Below are 26594 nucleotides of genomic sequence, written 5' to 3' on the forward strand. Positions count from 1 at the left end.
GTGTTGTACAAATAATCCATTTTTCCATCAATAATTTCTAAATCGCTATTTTCAAGTGTACCAAACAGAAACTTTAACACATGACCTCCTGCATCTACTAAACCTCGTTTTCCACGTCTTTGTGGTAACAGTTTTATTAGATCATCAATTTCATTTAGGTATTCACTAACTGACTGCTGTAATAGCACAAATTCGTAACGAAATCCGGCTTCCAATTGAATTAATGGAGAGTGTGAACTCATATTTTCATTAAGTAGATCTTCGAAAAATGTATTAAAATGATTCTTTACCTCAGTTACCAAGATACTTAGATTTCGGGATTCCTCTTCAATCTGCGTCAAGTTGTACTGCAACGTGACTCTCCAATGGCTGTCCGTCAGCAGCACATCTCTGCCTCCTTCAAATATGACCCCTTGCTGGAAGCAGCTTACTACTCCCAGGATTAGAAAAATCAATCCTAAAACAGAACTTCAAATTTATATCGAGTTTTACCTTTACAACACGAAATACCAGTCCCATAAGCATGTCAAGCACTTCCCACTTGTCAAAGCACCACCGATATAATTCCCAACTATGGCACATAGTCTTCGAGGCGTGCTGGCCTCCTTTTTACACGTGGCAACCTATTTCCCGTACGAGGTGTGCCAACACTTGGTACAGGGATACCATCATCTGCTGATGGTGTTCCCTCACCAATACAGATATTCGAGTCTGGAATCTCGATATCGCCAACATCGTCGTCAACGTGCACTTCCGGCACCTGGTTCACCTTGGTTCTACTCACGTACGGTTTTACTCGATTTACGTGAACCACGATTTCTCTATTTCTCACTTTCAAAACTAAATTCAACGACGATAACACCTTGACTATCCTGTAGGGACCCTTCCATAGTTTTGACAGTTTCTTCACTCTGTGACGTCCGATACTCGGCACGTGCAACAGAACGTACTGGCCTTCCTCGTACAACGAATCCTTCACTTTCATGTTGTACTGCCTTTCATACTTGGCCCTGGCCAATGCCTTACGTCGCGCAGCAACTTCATGGGTTTCCTTTAACTTCGCGCGCAGAGTCTCTACATGATCACCAAATACCTCGTTATCTTCCGTGATAGTCAAGTCACCCTCCATAGGAGCTTCCATTTTTCGCCCAAACAACATTTCGTACGGCGAAAATCCCGTAGCCTCATGGCTTTGACTGTTATAAGCCATAGTTATATATGGGAGATATTCATCCCAATCAGTCTGATGACGGTTCACAAAGTGACTAAGCATTTTGGCAATAGTCGCGTGTACTCTCTCTAGCCGACCATTACTCTGTGGGTGAAACCCTGTAGTCTGGATTTTCCTGATGTGCAAGAATTTGCACAACTGTTTGATCAGGTCAGAGGTAAAGTTTGCCCCTTGATCTGTAATCAAAGCCTTGGGAACACCAAACTTAGTAATCACTCTCTGCACTAGAGCTCGAGCCACCTGGTCTGCTGTTTGGTCAGGCAATGGTATAAATTCACAATACCGTGTGAAATGATCCATCACACTCAAGATGTACACGTTTCTCGACTCACTGATGGGCAAGGGCCCTACTATGTCGGCTGCCACTACTTCGAAAGGAACCTTGGGCTCGTTAAACAACGTTCCAAGGGGGGCCTTTGCCTTTCCATAGTTGGTTCGTTGACTACAACTGTGGCACGAACGCACATAGTCTAATACGTCCTTATCCATGCCCTTCCACCAGAATTTTGCCTTAATACGGTCTAACGTCTTAGCCACCGCTGCATGTCCCGTCGTTGGCAGGTCATGGTTCAACCTGATTACCTCACGAGTAAGAGATGAGGGGACCACAATCTTCTTGTCACCTCCGCTCACTCTGTACAGGATCTTTTCTGGGCTCAACTTAAAACACTTGGCCTTCCTTAACTCTTGACAATGAGGATCATTCTTTTGATGCTCACGCAGTGTGGCAAGGTCAACCACAGGGAACTCGTCCCTGCGAGTAGCTGCGCACATAGCTCTACTGAGAGCATCAGCGTTGGTATGTCTCTTTCCCGGCTTGTGTTCCACGGTGTAAGTGAACTCAGCAAGCCTCAGCGCCCACCTCATTAGTCTACTACTTGGATCTTTCAAAGATAACATCCACTTTAGTGCTGCGTGATCTGTCACAGCCTTAAATTCACGGCCTAACAAATAACATCTAAAATACTTTGTAGCCCATACTAAACCTAGCAGTTCTCTTTCGGTCGTAGAATAATTCCTTTCAGCAGGAAAAAGAGTGCGAGAAGCGTACGCGACTGGATGTTCTTCTCCATCTACTTCTTGGGACAATACAGCCCCTAGAGCGTCAATACTGGCATCAGTAGCCAAGGTGAACGGCTTACTGAAATCGGGGAAGACCAACACTGGTGATGAGACTAGCTTCTGCTTAAGTGTCTCAAACGCAGTTTGGCACGCTTGATCCCAATCGAACTCCTTCCCTTGCTTGGTCAAGTCAAAAAGAGGTTTCCCAATGGCAGCAAAGCCTTCTATGAACCGGCGGTAATATCCGGCCAAACCTAAAAAGGACCGTACATCTTTTACAGTCTTAGGTACAGGGAATCCCTCTACAGCCTTAACCTTTCCTGGGTCGGGTTCTACACCATGGCCAGTTATTACATGACCCAGGTAGTTAACCTCGCCTACTGCAAATTTACATTTACTGAGTTGCACGCTCAAATTCACATCACGTAGCTTACTCAACACTTCACTCAAATGCGACAAATGCGAAGCCAAATCTTTCGAGAACAAGATAATATCGTCCAGATACACTAAACACTTTTCCCCTTTTAATCCCATAAGAACTGAATCCATCAGGCGCTGAAATGTTGCAGGCGCCGTAGACAGTCCAAAGGGCATACGTAGATACTCATAGTGACCTCCTGGCACATTAAAGGCAGTTTTCGGTCGACTTTCCTCATCTACCATAATCTGATGATAACCACTTCTCAAGTCAAGTGTAGTATACATGGTACAACCTCCCAGCGAGTCAAGTGTCTCAGCGATGTTGGGTAGAGGATATACATCAGGTACAGTCAAAGCGTTGACTGCTCTAAAGTCTACGCAGAAACGATATTTCTTACTGCCGTCCACAGATTTCTTCGGGACGATGACTACAGGCGACGCCCACGGGCTATGACTAGGAGTTATTATCCCCTTGTCCAGTTGGTCTTTAATCAACTCATCCACTATGGGTTTCTGATGAAATGGAACCCGATAAGCTTTCTTATAAATCGGCGCAGCATTTCCCGTATGGATAACGTGTTTTACGGCCGATGTGCATTGCAGAGGCTGGGCCTCACTATGCGCAAACACGTCCCTGTATTCCTCTAGTACTCTTTTAACCTCTTGTCGCTCGGGTAGTCTCAAATGGCTAAGTTTTTCATCTACACATTTATCAAACAATTCGTATTCTTTGATAGCTAGTCCTACTCGCTTCGTTGTCACATCTACATCATCCAAGATGGTCTTCCGCATCAACTCTGCGAGTTTCAGCTTTCCCTCTTCATTGAGGTGTAGCCCATGCTTGGTATACAAGCGCCTAGCAAACCTTCCTCGCATCTCACAGAAGGACATCCTTCCCCGTCCCTCCGAATTGGTTCTTTTTACGAAGGACCTAAGTAGATCATTCGCTCTCTTCAGATCTCCTATTACATTCTTGTCGAACCTATCAGGAATTCCCATAACTACAATGCGAGCATCCCACTTATTAGGTATTGCTTGAAAGGCTTGTTGTAGGGTGCGCGAGTAAGGAGCACCTCTATCCACGTCATTAGTTCCTGCCATCACCAGTACCGTATCACCCTGAGTCAGCTGTGCAATCTCTCTTTTAAGATTACTCATCGCATCTTTAAGCTTACCATTAGGTACAAACCACGAACTGAGCTCAAAGTTCCCTGGCAACCTCTCTTCTAATAGCTGCTGAATTCCGCGACCGTGACTATCCGCTATCAAGACTATCTTACGTTTGACCTTATCTATCGTATCGTTGCTAACTGATTCCACTATTCCAAATTTAGAATTTACCGTAAGGGATACTTCTTCTCCACTTACATTCACAGCCTTCGCCCAACATTTATTGTTCACTATTTTCGTTAATACTCGTGCCAAATACACGCCCTGTATGGTAAGACCCACTGGTTCGACCACTACATCCGAACCCTCCAGATTATCATTAGTCGTAGATCCAAATTTGCTTAACTTCAACTGAACCAGTTTCTCACTCCGCGCGGGTATTGTGACATCTTTTGCGTTATACACGTAATTCTCTATACAACTGTCCTGGCGTTTAGCCACTCGGACAACCTCAGGTGTCGTAGTAGGGGCCTGTGCCTTTTTGTGGCGCGGCGCAACTACTTGCCTACCTGAATCGGGGACACTCTCACCCTTGTGCAACCGATTTAACCAAATGTTCTTTCCAGACATACGGAGAACACCTTCCGTGATGTCTATCGATGCACTTCCCTCTTTCAGAATATCACAACCTAACACGGCTAAATACCCACGGGGTAGGTTACTCACAACAAAGTTCCCTTTCAACCGGCACACCCGGCTTTAACATCAAAGTCACTTTTTGTCTGCCGTAAATCTTCAGAGTTCGTCCTGAAATTCCCCGGATAATCAAGTCAGGCTTTGTCATCGGAGCTACAGCGGCTCCACGTTTGATGAGCGACACCTGAGCACCGGTATCAATTAATATCTTTCCCTCGGCATTATCCACACGCCCCATGGCAACTAGTTCCTCGGCTAAATCTTTCACAACCGGAACTATTCGTATTTCTTTATCTACTCGGGCGGTTTCACGACTCTTAACTAAGGCTCCTACTCTAGGTTCACAAGTGTTCTTTCCAGTCGTTACATTTCTTTTCGTCGCCTTGGCCTGCGGTTGTGGCTCATTTACTCTCGGGGACGGGTGGCGGCGACTCCACTGGCCCCTGCCCCGTTTCCCGACTGACTAGCACTAGGAGTGCTGGTTGGAAGTTTTACGCGACAATCCTTTTGTCTGTGCCCTGGCTTATTACATCGCCAGCACCTCGAGTCATTACTGGGTCTACTAAATCCCCTATTGTCCCGACACTCACGAGACGTGTGCCCCGGATTATGGCACCGATAACAAACAAGGTCAGTTTGAAAAACCTTCCGTTCATCTGTAGCGCGAGACGGATCTTTCGATTGCTTCAAAATGTGATCAATTGCCACCGCTGTAGTGACGGCTTCTCGGATGTTAGTAGGGAATTTTAGTCTCGTCTGATCACCAACGTGTCCAATAAGACCTCGGGTAAAAGCATCCAAAGCTCTACGATCGGCTTCTTCCCTTAGTGCAGCATTAACTTCTGGATTTGCAGTGACTCGCACTGTCTTTTCATTTAATGTCCGCACTCGATCAGCAAAAGCTTCAATCGTTTCACCCCTCCGTTGCTGTATTACAGACAACTGCTGGAAGTAACAATCTTTCGGAGCTTTGTCACTAAACCGTTGTGTCAAAACTTCTTTAAATCCCGCATAAGTACTCAACCGGCCTTGATCCTCCGATCGAATAAAACTCAAGGCGGTTCCAGCCAATCTCAATTTAGCAACCCTTAATTTTTCGTCGTTTCCCCAATGACTTAATTCACCGACATTGTCGATACTTTCAAAGAAGTGGAGAACAGCCTCCGGCTTTCCTCCATCAAAGGGAGTGATCGAGCCTACCATGTCGAACGTAGGTCGTTCTGTATGACCTCGCAAAGTTTCCTCCAACATGGTGTTCAGGTGGTCACTTCGATCCAACCTAGCATGACCAAGAGTCTCCAACCGTTCAGTTACCGCATCAATGGCTTCCTGGAGGTCCATTTCTTGCCCTCCAATACTAACGCGACCAGCCATTGTCAATCAGTTCAGGCACACTTACTTTCAAAAAGTGGACAAGTCCCAACTTAGTTTTCCAAAAATAATTTTAAAAGATTTTTCTCAATTAAATTTTCAATTAAATAATTATGTGCTCTCTCCCGTTTGTGAAAAGTAATTAAAATCAAGAAATAATTTTAATTTATCGACTTGCAATCAATCAATCAACTTTCAATTCAGCTCTAATCAATCCACTTTTTGTCTAAGTCCTGAACACTAATCAAATACGAAGTTACACCACGATTTATTCTAAGTCAAGACAACCTACTATGTCTGAGCAAAGAATAATTCCAATATTTCAATATTTACTTTTCCTTCAAATTACCCAAAAAATATTTAAAATACCTTTTTACCTATCACTCAATTCATCATACAATTCATCACGAATGTCGAAACCTATTCCACAAAATTTAATCTTCTTTCTTCGTGCCTGTAAATAAACTTAGCAAACTAACTCAATCAGGGTTTGCTGGTTCCACCACGGACGAGAAGAAGAATTTAAACCATAATAAAAAATCAAAAGTCAAAACTTTAAAGTTAATCAAAAGTTTAAAGTTTAATTACAATTTAACTATCATCAGATGAACAAGTTCCCAAAGTTTCAACAAAATATAACCAAGTCCAACGTTAATTCTTCAAAAATATTTAAATTTATAATTTATTTCACTTCCCTTTAATGACTACTACCCCTTATCTTCCTTCTCTCACAACGTGGTTAGCCTCCTGCCCTGTACCGGTACCTTTGAGTTAGCCTAACCAAGTCAGAAAGGTTAGGTTATCAACTAATTTGTATAATTAAGTTAGTTTTAGAAGCAGTTAATTTAGGTTAATCAGGTTTTAACTACCAGTTAAATCAGTACATTAAAACCTTAGAGTGTACGTTTATTTTTGATCAATATCAGGTATAAGAATTGAATTACTGAGGGACTAGTCCAATCAAAACAAAGTACTACCGAATAACTACTCAATTATTCACAACTACCGGAATAACGATTGTCGAGATTCAAGTAATCGACAACCGAATGCCTAACAAAGAATATAACTAGTTAGTAATGTCGAATGGAATTGTGGGAGCTTACAACAAGTATGGCGGACTATTAGCGTCTATTGTTCTCAGCCAATATGGCGTCTCTATTACAAGTATTACTTTAAAATTCAATAAAAATTATAAAAATCAATCAAAAAAAGTTTTCAATTAGTTTTAAATTTAAAACATTAAATTACCTTTGACTTAGTCACCTCGTGATTTCAACAATTTCAAATATTACGTTTTATAAACAGTTTTCTAGGCTAGCATTATTCTACGGGCAGAATAAAAATTACTTACCCATCATCCTTGTCCCGGCTTCTTGCACCAACTTTTCGATTTCTTCAACGAAACAAAGAAACACTAATTTATTTTTAGAAAGACGAACCGACCGACACAACCAACTGACACAACCCCACAGAATTTTACCAACCCCACAGAATTTTACCAACCCCACACCTGACACCAAATATGTGGCGTGACGACCACACGTAATTTAATTTAAAAAAGTTCTCGGGTTCTAATGCGGACACGGTGATGGAATCTAGCCCAGGTTTGCTGTAATAAAAATTCTCTCCTCGGTTGGCCAAATAAAACAATTTAGTTTATTGCGAAAACAATTTGAATTTTATTGCATAATTTAGAATCAGTTGAACAATTACAAATTTAGAACGGGAGAGAGAGCGAGAGAGCGATTTCACGCGAGCTTGACGCGTTCAAAACCCTGGCACGACTGCGACTCAGAACAACGAACTCCAGGGAGCAGTGTTGTTCCAGACGCTACCTCAGCAAATTCCTGCCTGTTTACCACCCAGTAACTGCGCAGCTGCTCTGGGTATGGAAAATTACCAGGCTTACTGCTGACAGACTTGGACTTACAATTCATGTGCTGAATTAAAATATATATCTTCTCCACCTGCACTGCTTAACCTAATAAGTCTGGCTGCATATATTCATTACTCGTTACTACAATTAAATGTTATGCTGAATAAAAATAAAATATATTACTGATGATTTAATATTTTAAATTGGCTGATTAAGACCGCATACGATGTTACCGGTCTGGTCTTAGAACTATATGCTGGGGTCGTCACATCTGCACTTACCAATTAGTCTTAGTTTTAGCTCGTGACCGTATTCGAGTTAAAATACTGTCTGTCATGGGTTATGCTACATAAATACTCAAACTTTTTTTCTGTGAAGACTCTCCACTAGTTTGAGTACATATAAGTTAGAAATGTATGCAATGTTACTAACAGGTAAGCTACTTACTAGCATTTACATAGTTAAAATGATTTGAGGAAATAAACAGTTTTCATGTGTCTGTTTCTGAGTAAATACATACATCTCTGTGAGTATCTTGGAGCATTGGAAAAAAGGTTTATTTTATTATCACTGGTATAAATGAATAAAACATTTTCCAATATAACTTTTATTTGGAATCTTTGATTCCGAAAGGCCTTGCACAAAAATAAAAGGTATATTGAAAAATTTTTTATTCATTTATACAAAAGTGATAGTAAAATAAACATACCTCTCTACTAATATTTAAAAATGTAATGGTACTGTATGTATGTTTGTGTATGTGCGTGTGTGTGCGTGTATGTGTTATTCAATCACGTAGAAACTACTCGACCCATTGGAACTGAAACTTTACAAGGACATTTTTAGCGTTTATTATTGTTTTAAAAATAATGGCTTGAAACAAGTTAATCTTGCCATTATCAGGGAACACCTCCTGCCATCTGAATACCAGCAGAGGTTTAACACTGGATAGTGCTCAATAGAGAATACCTTCTGCCATCTTAATACCAGTAGAGGTTTAACACTGGATAGTGCTCAATAGAGAATACCTTCTGCCATCTGCAGACTAGCAAAGGTTTAACACTAGATAGTGCTCAACAGGAAATATCTTCTACCATATGAATACCAGCAAAGGTTTAACACTAGGTGTGCTCAATAGAGAATACCTTCTGCCATCTTAATACCAGTAGAGGTTTAACACTGAATAGTGCTCAATAGAGAATACCTTCTGCCATCTGCAGACTAGCAAAGGTTTAACACTAGATAGTGCTCAACAGGAAATATCTTCTACCATATGAATACCAGCAAAGGTTTAACACTAGGTGTGCTCAATGGGGAATACCTTCTGCCATCTGCAGACCAGCAAAGGCTTTACAATGGATAACGCTCAACAGGGAATACCTTCTGCCATCTTAATACAAGTAGAGGAATAACACTGGATAGTGCTCAACAGGGAATACCTTCTGCCATTTGCAGACCAGCAGAGGCTTAACAATGGATAGCGCTCAACAGGAAATATCTTCTGCCATCTTAATACCAGCAGGGGTTTAACACTAGGTGTGCTCAATGGGGAATACCTTCTGCCATCTGCAGACCAGCAAAGGCTTTACAATGGATAACGCTCAACAGGGAATACCTTCTGCCATCTTAATACAAGTAGAGGAATAACACTGGATAGTGCTCAACAGGGAATACCTTCTGCCATTTGCAGACCAGCAGAGGCTTAACAATGGATAGCGCTCAACAGGAAATATCTTCTGCCATCTTAATACCAGCAGGGGTTTAACACTAGGTAGTGCTCAATAGGGAATACCTTCTGCCATCTACAGACCAGCAAAGGTTTAACACTAGGTAGTGCTCAATAGAGAATACCTTCTGACATCTACAGACCAGCAGAGGTTTAACACTGGATAGTGATCAACAGGGAATACCTTCTGCCATCTACAGACCAGCAGAGGTTTAACACTGTATAGTGATCAATAGGGAATACCTTCTGCCATCTGCAACCAGCGGAGGTTTAACACTGGATAGCGCTCAACAGGAAATATCTTCTGCCATCTACAGACCAGCAGAGGTTTAACACTAGGTAGTGATCAACAGGGAATACCTTCTGCCATCTACAGACCAGCAGAGGTTTAACACTGGATAGTGATCAACAGGGAATACCTTCTGCCATCTGAATACCAATAGGTAATATGGTTTAAAATATTTACGGCGAGTTGTGTATGTCCTCTCCCCTTCTTTTATTTATAATTATTTAATAATTTTCGTGTACAAAGTACTGATTAAGTTCATATTTTTAACCTCCATCATTCGCCACATTATAGTTAGATCTTTTAATGATTTAGATCTGTTTTTTGCAATGTATACGATGGAACCACTTGTTTGTTAAGTAACATTTAGGCTAAGCTTTATTATTTTATGTAATTTTCAAACTTAGATGTTTTTCTAAACGTTTATATAAACTAATGTAATATTAAAGAAATGTGGTGATAATATTACCAATATCTCAAGTTGATTGTACAATTAAAATTAAGTTTATTAAGTATATTTTCTAAGATTTAAATACTAAGGTTATTTTTATTTAACACTAGTTTTACAAAATGTTTTGTCTAATTACAATATGGTCGACTCAAGATGGCGGCCGAACACAGGAATCAAAATTAGGTACTTGCTACTCAACAATGTTCAGCGATAGTTTGGAGCCGATATCTGAAGAATGGGGAGGAATAAAAGGAGGGCTTATAAAACTCACAAATAATAACGCTTTAAGTCAATTTTGAAATAAAAAAAATCGTAGTTACTTTTGCATTGCACGGTTTTGTAACTACTTATGTTTAGACTTAACTTTGTTTTTTACCTATTATGTCACACTTTTTCAAGCAATTCCAAAACTTTTTAGGGTTTCCAGATGATGCCAACTCTTCAGAAAAATAAGCCTTTTTGCTTGACTTATGATATTATTCAATAGTTTTTGGTCCACTTTGTATTTTTCCCTGTCTTCACCTTTTTCTAGATTTCCAGTAATTGTTCTTAGATTGATTTGTCAGTATTGTCGTATTTGCAATCTATGACGTCCTCCAAGTGGCTCTTTTATTTATCTTTTTTACAGATAAATGGAGCACATTCATAATATAAATTCTTTATTTTAGAAGTAATAAATCTCTCAATATCATCGACCTCTTGTAGGTATTTGGTACCATCCTAGTTTATGTCTGAAAGTTTTGACAGCTTGGTTTACCTCGAAATTGGAGAAATCTCTATAACAAATTAGATTCTTTTTTGTTCCCTTTTTTACGTGTAATACTACAAAATACTAGCCTATGATCACTCATTTGAACTTCTTTGCAGTGTTTTATATGGGGGCATCTATGATACGTTCCTCTTGACCTCAACCGACATGTCCACTATATGGTCTATAAAAGAGGTTGAAGTTGCTGTCACTCTCGTAGGTTCGTTTACAATTTGCATAGAATTATATTCCTTCAAAAGTGGGCGTCAGTATTTCGAATATTGTTCTAAACTTAAAAACCTACGTTCGTGTTCCCAAAATATACCACTGATTTTACTTCAATCGCTAGGTCAACAAAGAAGGCACGAAACAGATCACCTAGGCGGGTGCACCTAATATACGGTGGCCCCTGTATGCAAGGCACAAACCAAGCCTAACACCCTTTAATCTCATGCAAACATATTCTATACCAGCTTCCACATCTTCAGACAGAAAATGCTGCTCAACTGAGGTATAGAGCAACACCTCTCCCAGATTCGCCTTCTTCCACACCTACGTAGATTTGGCAATAACAACGCAGTAAATTGTACCCTGGTATCACAGAGTAATAAGGTATATACCTTATTACTCTGTGCTGGTATCACGTAGCTGTCAGAGGGTGCGCTAGGATAAAGCCAGTTAGGATAGCCGTTTTTAGCAAGTTAGTAATGTTATGAAACAAAACCAACATTTTCCCACAGAATTAAAAAAATAAATAATATATATACATAAAGAAATATATATATATATGTGTGTGTGTCATTAAGTATTAGATATATTTTTAGTATATATATATATATATTTTAGAAGAATAATTACAAGTTTTTTTGCAAATCTATAGAAATTGCAATTTTTACATTTTTAATACAAAGAAAAATAAAATATTTCTTTATGTATATATATATATTATTTATTTTTTTAATTCTGTGGGAAAATGATGGTTTTGTTTCATAACATTACTAACTTGCTAAAAACGCCACATATAACAAGTATACTTTTGAGTTATAACATTAGATTTTAAAGCTGATTCCTACCAGCACACAAAAATAGATAGCCATATCTAGGGTTTGGCTTTTTTGTTAGTAATCAAAACTTAAGTTTAAAATTTATCAGTGTTTTGTATGGCAAGGAACAACTTATACGTATGAACTTTACATTACAACTAACGATTATGTTTTTAGTATTTATTGGGCTGGTAACTGCGACTGTAACAGTGGATTATACAGGCAAACTATCTTATCTCGTGAATTCGACGCTTCCTCCGACAAAAAACCTTCAGTATGTATATGCGGTAAGAAAATCTGTATTTCTCCACACATAACTTAATACATATTTACGGTTATAATTAAGCAGTTAATTAGACTCAGACATTAAAGTTAATTACTATATTAAGTTCACTCACTATGAATTATAATCTGTAAACATAAAGTTGTTCCATAAATAATAGTTAGCATACCTACCCAGCAATCAAGTGAGCGATCTAGGTTTGAATCACAAAGAGATCCAGTTATACTTTTTTGTGGTCAACAATTTAAAATGTTTTTATCTCAGAGGAAGTATTAGTTGTAGAGTCGTAGTAAAAAGATGTATGTGTATAGTCCTGGTGTCGTCATATACACCACTTTCTTTTAAGTAATACCAATACTCTTAATATACAGGTATTGGGAGATTTGAATTAACTACTAACTATACAATATAGGATTGATATTTACATGATGTAACTATGTTTTAAAATAATTGATACTATGAATTCGTTTAAAAAATGTCAGTGTTTTTACTGTTTTATATCAAACTTCTATACATCTGGTATTTCCACATTTGTAATAATGTTTTGGCCAACAGACTCATAAAATCAAAACTATTGAATCAGTTGTTTTGTTATTTACGATATAGTCTACATAGACATTCTATAACTAAAGTGTTTTAAACGTCGCTTCGCAGTGATATTTGCGGGGAAATATGAAATACGAGTATAGGTACCGTGTGTTCCAAATGTTATGTACACTGAAGGAATCTTGGAAACTATAAAAGATAAAGCAAAGATTAAATGGACAAAAATGTGCGTAATAATAAGACCAACAAATTGATGCAGTCAAGTTGATTATTAATCATTGTGATTAATCATATTATAATATGTGTAATTATTAATCGTTAATATTGTAAATCATTGTGCCGTTAACCAATTATTTATTCCCAAATATCCGCTTATTCTAATACTCAAATATTCCCAAATAAATATGATTGGTGATTTTTTTACCAAAAAATGTCCTATTGTAACAGTGTTGTGAACATGCGGGCCAGCGAATATTTTTACTTAGAGTAAAATAAGCGTTCAAATTTTTTTAGGTTGTTCAATTATTTTTATAATTATGATTATTTTTATTTTTTATAAAATTATAAATTATGATACGATTTGAAACTATCATACTATTTGTCTGATAAATAACAAAAAATGTCAGTACCATTCATTTTTAGATTGTCCTCGTCTGATAATTTCTGTGTTACTAAACAGCTGATTCCAAAACAATGTGTGCAATGAAATATCAGTCAGTTTTACCAACTATCAGAATAGTAGAATAGAAATTCTTTTCACACAATCGTACTAAAACGGGGTTTTATGAATTATTTCATGAAAACTTACTTCATGATTACTTATTGTTTGCTTGTTATAGGTTTGATTTGTAAACATTGGTTTGTCTTTTATTTCTTGCATACGTACAGATAGTATTTATTAATTGTTTTTGTTTTTGTTACTATATATACATATTTATCGCTGTTATTATACTTAGTATACTTTTCAAGTTGTTGCATACTGCTTGTATTTATACTGCTTGCATGCTAGTATTCTGTTACTAGTATATTTAAGTATCTGCATGTTATAGATTTGATTTGTAAACATTGGTTTTGCCGTTGGAATGAAATAAATAAATAAATAAATAAAACCACGAAGAAAGTAACGTTAACAAATAATAGTAACAAATATGATATTTTGAAGTTACTAAAAATTACTTTTTTTATTATGTAAGAGATGTCTCGTTGCATAAAGAAATTACTCGAACACTACAGCTCCTGCCTGCTTGTCTTGAACAATTTTCTACTATAATATTTTTAAAATAGAAGACATTTCATGAAGGTTTTATGCAAATAAATGTTTCAATGTAGCTACTAAATAAGAACGCTGTGGTAGTTTGAAAATTTTGACCAATAACAGTTTTTTGAGCGCAGCGAGTGAACAACCCAACCAATAATCAGTTTTACCACATTGATTTGTTTGTCTTGTTACTAAGCACAGCTTTGTCTATTTAATCTTTGCTTTATATTTTATAGTTTCCAAGATTCCTTCAGTGTGCATAAACTTTGAAGCACACGGTATATATACATGTATGAAACTTAATAAAATACAAGTTATAAATGTATTCAGTATATAATATATAAAACATTTCAGTAGTTACGTTATAATCTCATTGTTATAGCAAAAACCGCATTCAATAATTAACTTTACCGCCTTTACTTAACAAATTATATTTAGAAATGGATAGTTTTAAGGTTATATTTATTCAAACTACTACTGTTAACAAAACGATTTTATTTCCTTGTGCTTAGCCATTCCTCAGATACAGGAATATATTGTGCCTGCTGCTGCCTCACTATTCATGTGGCAATACTAAAGGTGAAGAAAGGCTCGAGGACAGTAAATTAACTTTGGTTTACCCGACAAGTAGGCAGGTGTGTCGCTTACTTTTAGATAAAGTATAAGGAAAGTTAAATCAGGAAATAAATCTTGATTTATCTTATCTTAATAATTTTTTACTCTAACTAGGTATGTAAGACTAATGAAATTCTTTTTACTCCAGCTCTTTAGGCATGGAATACGATATTCTGTGAATCTGCCATATCCAAATGACCCTAACACGCCTTGGTATCCAATAGTTTTCCCGGGAACCCCTGGAAAACTTACAGAGGTATGAAAATACTTACTTTATCCCTGCTTGAACAATATCGTTTAAAACGTTCTGTTATTTGATCTACTGCGGATCAGCTTTCTTAATCAAGACATCTCTTTCGATATACTTTCCAGAGTATCTTTGAATGTGCGTGTATAATCCAAAAGCTTGAGTATTACACTTGCGTTGTTGTGTATCTGTAGATGATCAGTTGCATGTCTGCCAGTTAACGTCGTTTATATCCAATAAAGTACAGATGAACAAATAATATGTTATTTCTACGTTAACGTATATAGGACTACCATTAGAATAATAGTGTAGTTAACCATTATTTAAGTATAATATTTACACAGAGTGAATAATACTGGACGCTTTTATGACATTGTACCAATCACCATGAGATTTGTTCACAAAGTAAAATGTTTCCTATATAAATGAGTCCGAAATACTAGGGTTTCGATTTGTCTGGTTGTAACAGATTTTTACTTAAAACTCACATTTCATATCAATTTTACTGTGTTACAGCATAAACGACTCCAGCATTATTACTGTGCATACCTATTTACCTCAATAGGACCTAACATAGCTAACAATTATGTATTTAGTGAGTTTAAAAGTCAATAGATACAGTTTAACTCGTTTCAAAAATGTAGCTTTTAGAAGTTGTTTGCTTAAAATTGAACAAAAACAAACTTATAAGCAACTTGCAAACTTGAAACATAAAAATGGTGGAAAAAACAAAAAATGTTTCTGTGTCGTGTGTAACCATTCAGTAATAGTCTGTAATGGATAAAATTCTATTCAAGGATTCAAAATCTCGGCCCTATGGACTTAAAGATGTAGATTCCATTGTCCTTTTAGGTATATAAGTAAGACTGACTACATTAAATTCGAAGAAGAAGACATTATTGACGTTATTCTACTTACAATTTATGTGGTTGAGATAGCCGTTATGCCTTGAGTGGTGAAGGGTAAGAGGAAAATATGTAGTTAATTTATGCATGTATTTAATACGTGAACGGTAGGGTTTAATTTCAAATGCGGTATTTAGAAACTCAAAAGTGTTTATTTAAATATAAAAAAAATCTTTATAATTGACATATTGGCAATAACATTTCATAGTGTACACAAACCTTGCATAGTGATGTAAGGTTTGTGTACTATTATGCCATCAAATGTAATAATTGGGTATAGTGTACATTACTGGAAACCCTAAACGGAACTCAAATAAAGGCAATAAGGATGGAAATTGCAGAGCTAGAAAAATGTATCATAAAATAAAAATTGTATAGTTAGAAATTGTTTCTTATTTCAGCAGCCGATGTTTACTTTAAAATTTGTTTGCTCTGCAATTGATTCCAATTGCGCGTTTGGCGAAATCTTGCTGATTTCTCTTTGCCTGTACACATGATGACTAGAGGGGTGAAATTTGGTGTGAAACTCTACATCGTCTATTGTACACTACATTAGCAATCTACATCGATATTGGAAATGGTAAACATCTGTAGTCCATTGGTAGTCCTTATTTCTTCCAGTCAAAGTAAACCTTTGTTATATTGGTATGATGGGAAACCATGTTAGTAATGAAAAATAACAGAATACACAAATGATTAAACCACCGTTTAATGATTTAATCATTTAACCACTAAATAATGAAGATTTAATCGTATAACATTTTTCAGACTTTGACGACACAAGAGGAGCTTGAACATTTTAGTTTAACCTGCAATGTCATCTGAATTAGCCATTAGGATAAAGAACTGTGTTGAATCGGGATTAGGTTGAAACAATGGGTTTAAGGAGCATGATATATGGTAGTTAAAAGTTCTTATTGTCTCCAAGTGTTGTATTTCTGTTTAGTACAAAGGGTATTCTTCGACTTCAATCTTCATAGATATATAACCTTTTAAATTCTTGAAATTTAAAACTTAGCTTCTAAGCTATACACTGTATAACTAAATAACAGTGCGATAATATGCAATTACATTAAAACAAAGAATACATAGTCTGCTACATAACAATCAACAGATGCTTGTCACATTTAATAATGCGTGTTTTATTTATTTCCACCGTTTTGCATGCATATGTGTACTCAGTTTGTATCTAATTGTGTACAGAATATATACAAGGAAATATTATAGTAAATTTATTAAATTTTAAATCTAGGAGAGTGTCCAAAAAACATATTCATTTGTAATAAATGTAAAATTAGCTACCACAAGGTTTAATTGGTTTAGAGTTCCGTATCTTTTACCAGTTGATGACGTAAGCAGATTCCTGAGTTTGTGTATATACGTCTGTAAATATGATACTTTTTATACTTTCCGAGTGATTTAATTAGGAGAGTTGAAATTGGGTTTGAACTCTACCTCTACTACCTATTGATATCGAAAATAGTAAACATCGTTCTATTGGGAGTCAGTCTCCGGGCCAGGATTTGTACACTGTGGCGAAGTCTTTATTGTTTCAGTGGTAAATTGAGTAGTGTATCAAAAAATTATACAAAAATTTTAAAAAGTCAGAGCCACGATGTTTATTTAAAAATCTAAAGTACATTGCCTACGTAAAAATTAAAACGATTATGGGTTTTAAAATAAATGTGCTTAAAGCCCCCTTAACAATCAGACATAACTCTCAGGATACATTCTTTGGCTGCGACCCTGTCAGATTTGTGTGATAAATCATGTACGAGTAATATTAGAGTAATAAGTAATAAGTTTTGGTAAGTAAGTGTTCTGTACTAATTATTAACAAATTACAGGTTGGTCAGCGAGACATGTTTAATGTTGGACAAAACTTAAAGAGAAGATATGGAGACTGTTGGAGGTTACACTCAGGAGAAGGTGCACGTGTCTGCAACTAATTTTACTACAAGAACAACAGTGACGGCTCTTTGTGTTATGGCTGGCCTATTTTCTCCTTCCAAGCAAATATTCAAGGATTTACCGAACTGGCAGCCCATTCCTGTCTGGCAAAATACATCAGATTTTGACAAAGCTTATGTAAGTTGTTATTTTAATTCATAATAAATAACCTTGACAGTACCAAAATCCTGTAAGAGGCAGAATGTAGGAGTATACTTCTCATTATCTATTTTTTTTACAATTTTGCAGGCGTGTTATTATGCTCAATATTAAATATAATCTGAACGTAATTTTTATTCTCCATCTCTCCCTTTTTATAGGGTACCATAACCCCTTTTCATAAAAGTTTCCCGGTTTTGACTAAATGTTTTCTAAACCATGTGTTTTAATGTTTATTTTCTGTACACCCTAACAAACAATGTCCCTCCCCATTTTACTGTGGAAGGGGTTAGAAACCGCCACCAAACGGGGTGGGGATACAAGTACGTCTTGTATCAGTTCCATAAAAAACGATAATACGACAAATATGTAAGTGCGAGGTCTTTAAAAGCCTCGTTTACTACTCCCTAAAGGGCCTTGAGAACGACCACGAAACCCCCTTAATAAAACATGTAGTTCAATGTCTATTTTCTTGGAAAACCTTGTGGGGTCGTTGGGTAGTGAAATTTAATAAGCTCTACATTTGCTTTTGGGCACATTAAAACATTTCCAGAAATTTGTTCATGGGAGAATAGCTAGTCTCCTGAGTCTGGGGGTATCCGAATAAACTTCTACGGGATATGAAACTGAAATGATATACAAATAAATACTAGTGCATAAGGCTTATTACAAAAATATTTTTGTCGAAACAAGAATCGAAACAATTCGGAATTGGCAGTAGAAATGTTATGTTAAAAATTAAATTTGTATTAGTACTTTGCAAAACGTTTATAACATTTATTTAAGGCACAGTTGTCTACTACGCAGCAGCCTCCTTGACGTGACGTGACGTGTCATGACGTGAGTGATGTGACGTTCCATCACCGTGCAGCCAGACTTTACTGTTACAAACTGACACAACGAGAAAAGCACTTGACAGAAAAAATAATAACAATAAAGAAAAACAAATGACATAAAGATGTAGTAGCAGTGTTTTAACTGTTCAAAATACAAGGTATAATATTAACTGAATTTCGCAGATTACATAACAAATATCTCCCATCCAAAGCACTGTTTTAACTTGTTCCAGGTACTATTTTTACTTATTAAAAGTTGCATTCTGGTGGCAAAAATTAATATTATTAATTATTCTTTTCAGAACGGCCATAATCATCGTAGTTTTGAAAATGTTTAAGATTGTAATTTTTTTTAATGTAAATTTCAAATTCAATAAACTATCTAAAACGCGTTTAACTTTCAAAAATTATAACACAAGGCTACACTTCAAACAACACCAAACAAATTACTGATTCTTTATTCACACTTACGTAAGTAATAAAATTGTTAAAAATAACAATGTATTAAATTAGACTTTCTTTTTCGTAAAGGCTATGCTGTTAATATTATAAATACAACAGTTTGTGGATTAGTTTGTTACTATATAGTGGAAATGTTTCAATAACATTTGGTACAATATGTTCATCGCTTAGATATAGGAATAAAATAATAAGGAACAATTCCCGAATACAGTTTATAAATATTTTGATAAGTAACTATTTAAAGAAAAATTGTGAACAAGGTCAAAATACAACTAATCGCTGTAATTCTTTTAAATTACACCTTTTATGTTGTATAACAAATAATTAATGTTATATGTTTATGGTGTATAACAATCTAAAATAGTTGAGAAAATAAAGCGAAATGTATTGAATATAAACCATTGTCGTATGTTATAAAAATAGAACACTGTCAAGTTGCACTCTCATGTGACAATTTTGTATTTTATCGATACAAAGTATAACACAATAATGTCACTTCTAGTTATTTTAAAAACTAGTCTAAACTGTGAAAAAGTACAATAAACTATGGAAATTGTATTATTAATTTAAATATAAGGTTGACTAAAATATTAAATTGAAAATTTTTAAACTATTCTGTTTTCTCAAGGCTATGCGAATCTCTACTACGCAGTTCCAACTATGGAAATTGTATTATTAATTTAAATATAAGGTTGACTAAAATATTAAATTGAAAATTTTTAAACTATTCTGTTTTCTCAAGGCTATGCGGATCTCTACTACGCAGTTCCAACTATGGAAATTGTATTATTAATTTAAATATAAGGTTGACTAAAATATTAAATTGAAAATTTTTAAACTATTCTGTTTTCTCAAGGCTATGCGAATCTACTACGCAGTTCCAACTATGGAAATCGGACCAGACCGGAAGCTTACTGTTGCGTAGAAAGTGGGCCATATTTACCAGTATTATTATACAACACGAAATATATTTTAAATATATGCTGTTATAATTTTGAAAGTGATAATACTAAAACGCAATCACTATAGTTTGAACAAAATTGTTATTCTTATATTTCAGCTTTTTATCGATCCTTATTTAGCTAGCCAGACGTGCCCAAGATTTGGAAAAGTATTATGGAAAGCAAAGGAGATGATAAGAAAACCTGATCCAATAAAAGATCGTCAAGTGATTTATAAACTACTTCAGAGCTTTACTGGAGACCCAAATGCAGACAATGAAGAATGTGCTTCTAACATTTTTGACACTTTACATTTTCAAGTAAGTTGTTGAGAAGAGGTATTTATTTAAACTTTATCATCAGGTACTTTATTAAACATCGAACATTAAATAGAGGAATAAGGAACTGTTTATAACACTGTTAAATGTAAAACTTAAACATGCGCATAAGTTATGTCAATATATTCTGGGTATCAAAAGACAGCTTCGCTTTTTGTTTAAAGCTTTATAGACTGTTAAGGTGCCCAACAAATTCAGGGGAAATTCTTCAAATACCAATTTTAATTTCATGAAAATCAATTGTGTTTTACTTATGGAATTTAAATTGTCTGATTCACCATACATGTATAATGAAAATGATATTTAATATACTTTGGGAGTTACTGAAGTATCGTTACCAAATATTTTGAGTTAGGTGAAAAGTAACATTTTTTAAATTTCTAGAAAATGTATTAAAATTACAACAGTATTTAACGAGCTTAATATCTTTTGGCGTAATTATTTTAATTGCAATTATGAGTAAGCAATCGGGATTTGATTAAACACAAGTAACAATTAAACAAAATAAAATATAGTTAAAACAACAAACTACTAAATAGTTTTTTGAATTTAATTGAAATTTGAGAGAAACCTATTAAAATTGAATACATACTGATTATCATACCAGATTATACTGGTTTCGGTTTTTTAATTTAAAATCTGTGACACATAGTACCTTGTTTAAAAGTTCCTTTTGATGTTAAAAAAAAATTATGGTTGCCTGTAAAGTCGGTTTTACGGGCGAAGATTTTACGTGACAACGTCTTTTTCTCGGTAGAATATTTATTGATATGAATATTATTAAATTGCACAATAGGAACAAGGAATTGAATGAAAATAAGAATTGCACAAATTTTAACTATAGAAATATATTTTGTTTACTAAAACATTGTACATAATTTGAAATTAATTAAAATTCGTTATTGTAAATGGTAAAGTTGAATAAAACATTTACTAAAATTGGAATTTGAAATTCTTGCTAAACACAGTTAAATTCTAACTCCGCGCGTGGTGATTGGTCGGTTTAGTTCGTTTGTTTGATCGCACTGTTATGACAGGTTAGAGGTTATAATTTGTTATTTTAAATGTTTGACTAGCAATACGCGCTGTTTCTTCTCAATCGACTGAATTACGATTGATTGCAGAGTGATTTAAACTAATAATTTACTTAACACTATCAACATTTGTCAATAGTATGACATAACCTATAAACTCAGTTTCTCAACTTTTGTGTCAATCTAAACAATTAATCAATCAATCATAGTTTACGATAATGAAATATCAGTGTACAATTATTTACCTTTATTGTTGTAGTTGTTGTAAATGACGAATCTAAGCACTCCACATTTTCACGAATAAACATAGTTATCTGCTTTATCCCGTGCGGCGGACCCACAGTTATCTGCTTTATCCCGTGCGGATCCCGTGCGGCGGACCCACTGGACGGGCATCGTAACGTTACCGGGCGTTACACTTTTTCATGAGTGACTCCGAGCCGCAACCTAATTTAAGACGTTGTCACGTCAAAAACGTTCTTATTTAAGAATTCTACAACGGAGAATCAAATCCGATCTGAACAATCTGGCCATAAAAGCATACATGGTAGCGTGTCTAATGTTTCGATACAGACACTTGTCAGTGTGTAACTGTTGCATGATCGCTGATGCAGTTTAAAATAGATTATGTTTGAAAATAATTAGTTGATTGTGTTCCAGGATTTAAATGGATTACCAGTACCAACATGGGCAACTCAACCTCAGCCACAATGTAAAAATATATCTCTCTATCCAGACCTGCTAGGAGCTATTTGTTTAGAATCTTTTTACGACACGATATATCCAAAAAATGAAAAATATGTTCTCCAATTTTATGCAGGTAGTGTAATGAACTATTTAATAGTATATCAAAATATATATGTTGGTGTGGCATCTATTTGCTTACTATTTTCATCATTTTCTTTCGATTGTTACGTTATATAATAATTCTCTAATATTTTCACCAGCACCACTAATTTTAGTAAGTACTATTTTGGGTTTTACTTTGTTACTTAATTATGTTATTAATACCGTATTTAAAATGGATGATGTATAGCACAGCTTACTGAATAACCGTACTTTCCAACAACTTTAGTGAAATGGTTTCTTTGCTGAATTCTACCCTCCTATTGTCTGTTGATGATATCTACGTGAAATGCCTTGCATTTTAGGCTTCGTATTCGGTCTCATTCAATATGGAGTCACAGGGAAGATGTTCTTTGTAAACAATAGGAGTAAAAACCATTATAAAGAAAATACACTGATTTAATTTGTGTAATGGACTGAGAATAACTGTATGAGCAGCACGTCATGTTTTTTTTGAATCAGCTGTTTTAATCCATAACAGCTGTTGGTCAGACGGATGTGTGTCAAATCAACAAAAGGCACATTTCAAAATGTTAAAGCTTTTTAAAGTCGCCGCGCCGTACCGAAATCAAAACATTATTTAATGTGGATGTTTCTACATTCAAAGAATACAATTAAATTTTAATGAATAGGAACAAGAGTCTGATTTTATCGAATAAGCATTACTCCATATTTTAAGTGGTGGAGGTATTTTTGTTCCAATAACGCATTTTTATACTTATTATTTGTAGATTAAGAGGTCAAATGTTTAAAAGTTATATCGATAAAATTACTGTTTACTCAAAGGTCTACAGTAAAGTCGTCACTCAGAACGTCTTGCTTCTCTGATCTTATTCCAAATGATAACCAACTCGTATAATATTTATGTATATTCCTTTCCAACCAAAAAGTCACAGGTCGATTCCGGGGAAGGTCAACAAAAGTTTACAAATGGCTTTTTAAATCCCTTAACACGTTTAGTGTATTTAATTATAATGCCAATGGAGTACAAAGAGCCCTAAAGTAAAACTTTTTTTAATAATAAACAATTTCCCATTATTTTCTTAACGCTGGCTGTGTGATTGAAAAATGATATTATATAGATATTATATTTATATCTAGACTAAGTACACTAAATTTCCTTTAGTAGTGTACTCGTATACTATAGAACTTAATTATGTATAATATATACATATAAATTATGTAACATAACGTACAGTATGTCCAGTTGTTTGTTTTTAAAACTTGAATTAAATTATTTTTGTATATTTCATTAAAATACACATTATTATTTATTTAAACATACTCGATTTTGGTTTAAATTGTAAGTCATCAAGTCGTAAGTCATCAAAGTAAAACTTTTTGGAAGTAAAAAAATTTCTTGTTTTGGTAAAAAATAAAATCCAAAACGCGTTTTCTTGAAAGCTAACCTAATAATGATTCATATTTATTACAATTTTAACATAGGTCGGAAGTGCTGTTTTCATACAATTAAATCTTAAAGTTTGTATAAATAGGCCCTTTATGAAAAGTCTAAAAGTTAATGGAGGGACGTGCTTGAAAATATACTTCAAGCAAACGTTTTTCAGGTTATATTCTTTTTTATTGTATTATAGAATAAATAAATATTTAATACATGTTGATGAATATATTCATATTTTCAATGTAAAGAAAACCCGTATCCTATGCAACGCCAATTGCTATTGTCGTTGCATGGGTTTAAATGTCATGGTCGCTGTGCTCAAGTTGATGTTACTGTCAGAGAATTCATCCATTGTTATCGGCCAGTTTCTTCCTACTTCGTATTACTCAGCACTTTTTGTACTGATCAGGAACGTAGTCACCCATCTTCACAATATCTATTATTTTAACCTGTTTATCTGTTATAAACCTGTAACCAGGTTTATTTTAACCTGCTTTTCCTGAATGATAGGCTGGAACTGTTTGATGGTTTAACCAGCTGCCTGCGACTTTCATATTAACTACGTGGTAGGAGGAATCGAACGTTTTATGGTAGAATATGCTTCAATACACCATTTATTTATTGTTTTATAAACAAATTGGAATAACTTTTTTCAAAGTAAATCTTATTTTTTCTTGGAACATTTGTACCCTTTGACTCTTAGGAAACGGATAAGTTTTTTGTAGTAAACTTGCATCCAAGTCCAGAATGTCAGAAGTTAAAAATTAACAAATTTTAAATATATTAAATCTTGATGTACAAATCTATATTAGTACTGAGATCTGTGTATAATATGCAGTCATGTGCCATGAGACGCTTTCATATGGTGCCATAGTCTTGATCGAAAGGCATGATGCTGTGCTCTCGTACAGGTTTGTGTACGCCTTTCTTGAATTTTCGTAGTTTAGAGGCCTGATTTTAAATTCTGTATGATTTTCTTCAATTGCTGTAGTTGAATATTCATAAAACATTGAACAAACCTTATTTGGGTCCTTTTTTAGCCACTTCGTGATATAAAGTGTGGTGGCGCTCGTAGGTTTAATGTTGTGTATACCAAAAAACGTTTACAGACAGCTAATAAACGTTGTAGATAGTAAGGTGCTTGTATGAACATTTTTGCAGCTGCATTCTTTTCATATAGTGAAACGCCGATGATAAAACATGAGTTTCTGCGTCAGCATCGTCAGATGACCTATAATATAGAGCTGAATAGTACTTCTTGTTTTTGCTGTTAACAGTAAACATCAAAGCTCAGCTTCAGTGGCTCGTTAGCAACCTGGTTGAGGTGAGGGGATCTCATTTAATTTTTCAAAATCTCACAGGTCCAAATCTATAGTTAAAATTGTTGCGGTAAAACTTCCAGCAAAACGATTTGCTGACTTTATGGGTGGGGTTTGCTTCACAAAACAATTTCCTTCAGATTGAACTCTGGTGACAAATAATACATTGTTTTGGCACTATAATGGCGACACTTCAGGGGAAAATGCGCTCATTTACTGCATTTTGTACCCCTTGTGGCAATAAATAAGTAATACCTTTACCTCATACAGTTGACCTTTTAAGACAAACAATGAATAAATATATACTAATAAATATATACTAATAAAAAATATACTAATAAATCTCTAATAAATAACTACATACTAAGTCAATTTCGAAAATTTACTTACACCCTTTTAACGAAAGTCGATTCAAACAAGGAACAGGGAAATGTTAATTGCATACCTAGATAAGATTTTTTACACATTCTAATTTACAAATAACAGTATAGATTCTATTTTTTTTATATTGAACCATCTGTTGCCACCACTTATTACTATTAAAACAATAGGCTACTTAGACGATAACTTCGGTAGCTGTATAAGATACACTAAAAATGCAATGTTTCATTGTTATATTCGTTCCTGTGTAGGTCAATAATTATAACTAAAACTACAAAAGTAATCGTAAAACACCTATAAGGACAGATTATAATTTATACAAAAATGTATAATTATAAATGTTTATACATTATGTATACAAAGATGTACCGAACTTCTTTAAATCTAATGTTGATAATTGCATGTAAATTCTTGGTAGACAAGTGATATTTACAGTTTGTATGGTATTATTAATTTATTACAGTATTTATAATTATAGTCCTTTTACCATTCACGTGTAAATACAAGTAAAAGAAACCTTGCGGAATTCCATTAGAACAGCGGCCTAGTCGATTACACACGTCAAAACCACTTTTTTAATCAGCAGTGTTCATGAAACGTTTTTCAACTCTTCCAAAGTTGTTGCCTTATTATTATTATTATTATTATTTATTAACTTAAACTAGTTTTGGTATCATTTTCACAAGTTTTTGAAGAACGTTTTTGACAGGTTGACTTTGAATCTAACACTTCCATGTTTAATAATCTTAACTTTTTATGAATACACAAGTGTAGTGTAGCGATTATATTTTGTTATGGCCAAATTCAATGGCCATTTCCTAAGGGTAGTTAATATAATTTTTACTTATTCATAGGGCCAATTGTGAACAGTGTACAAGAACAGCTGAAAATAAACTCAAATCAAGGAGAAGAAAAATACAGGTTTCATGCAACACATGACAGTACAGTGTTCGCCCTGTTGAGCGGTATAGGCGTGGAGGTGAAGTCTTTAATTGAACCTGGAGATGGTGTCCATTGTTTGAAATTCACCGAGAGGACACCGGTCCAATAAT

The 26594-nt window shown here is 35.0% G+C and overlaps 1 protein-coding gene across 4 annotated transcripts; it reads left to right on the top strand.

Moving 5' to 3' along the window:
* Nucleotides 1-8085: 8085 nt before the first annotated feature.
* LOC124361523 (lysosomal acid phosphatase-like) lies at nucleotides 8086-26594 on the top strand. Of its 4 annotated transcripts, none has more exons than XR_006922312.1 (7): nucleotides 8086-8200; nucleotides 12198-12307; nucleotides 14871-14978; nucleotides 17722-17962; nucleotides 20364-20542; nucleotides 22255-22414; nucleotides 26397-26427. XR_006922312.1 is itself a non-coding variant. In XM_046815578.1 (7 exons), the coding sequence occupies exons 4-7, from the start codon at nucleotides 17771-17773 to the stop codon at nucleotides 26591-26593; spliced, it is 750 nt and encodes a 249-aa protein (XP_046671534.1). In that variant the 5' UTR covers nucleotides 8086-8200; nucleotides 12198-12307; nucleotides 14871-14978; nucleotides 17722-17770; the 3' UTR covers nucleotide 26594. The 4 variants fall into 4 exon arrangements, 3 of the variants coding, with proteins under 3 accessions (XP_046671534.1, XP_046671535.1, XP_046671536.1); XM_046815578.1 differs by having other exon boundaries at nucleotides 20342-20542; nucleotides 26397-26594; XM_046815579.1 differs by lacking the exon at nucleotides 12198-12307 and having other exon boundaries at nucleotides 8097-8200; nucleotides 20342-20542; nucleotides 26397-26594.

Source organism: Homalodisca vitripennis, chromosome 4 (assembly GCF_021130785.1).
Source record: "Homalodisca vitripennis isolate AUS2020 chromosome 4, UT_GWSS_2.1, whole genome shotgun sequence".
In the NCBI taxonomy this organism is placed as follows: domain Eukaryota; kingdom Metazoa; phylum Arthropoda; class Insecta; order Hemiptera; family Cicadellidae; genus Homalodisca; species Homalodisca vitripennis.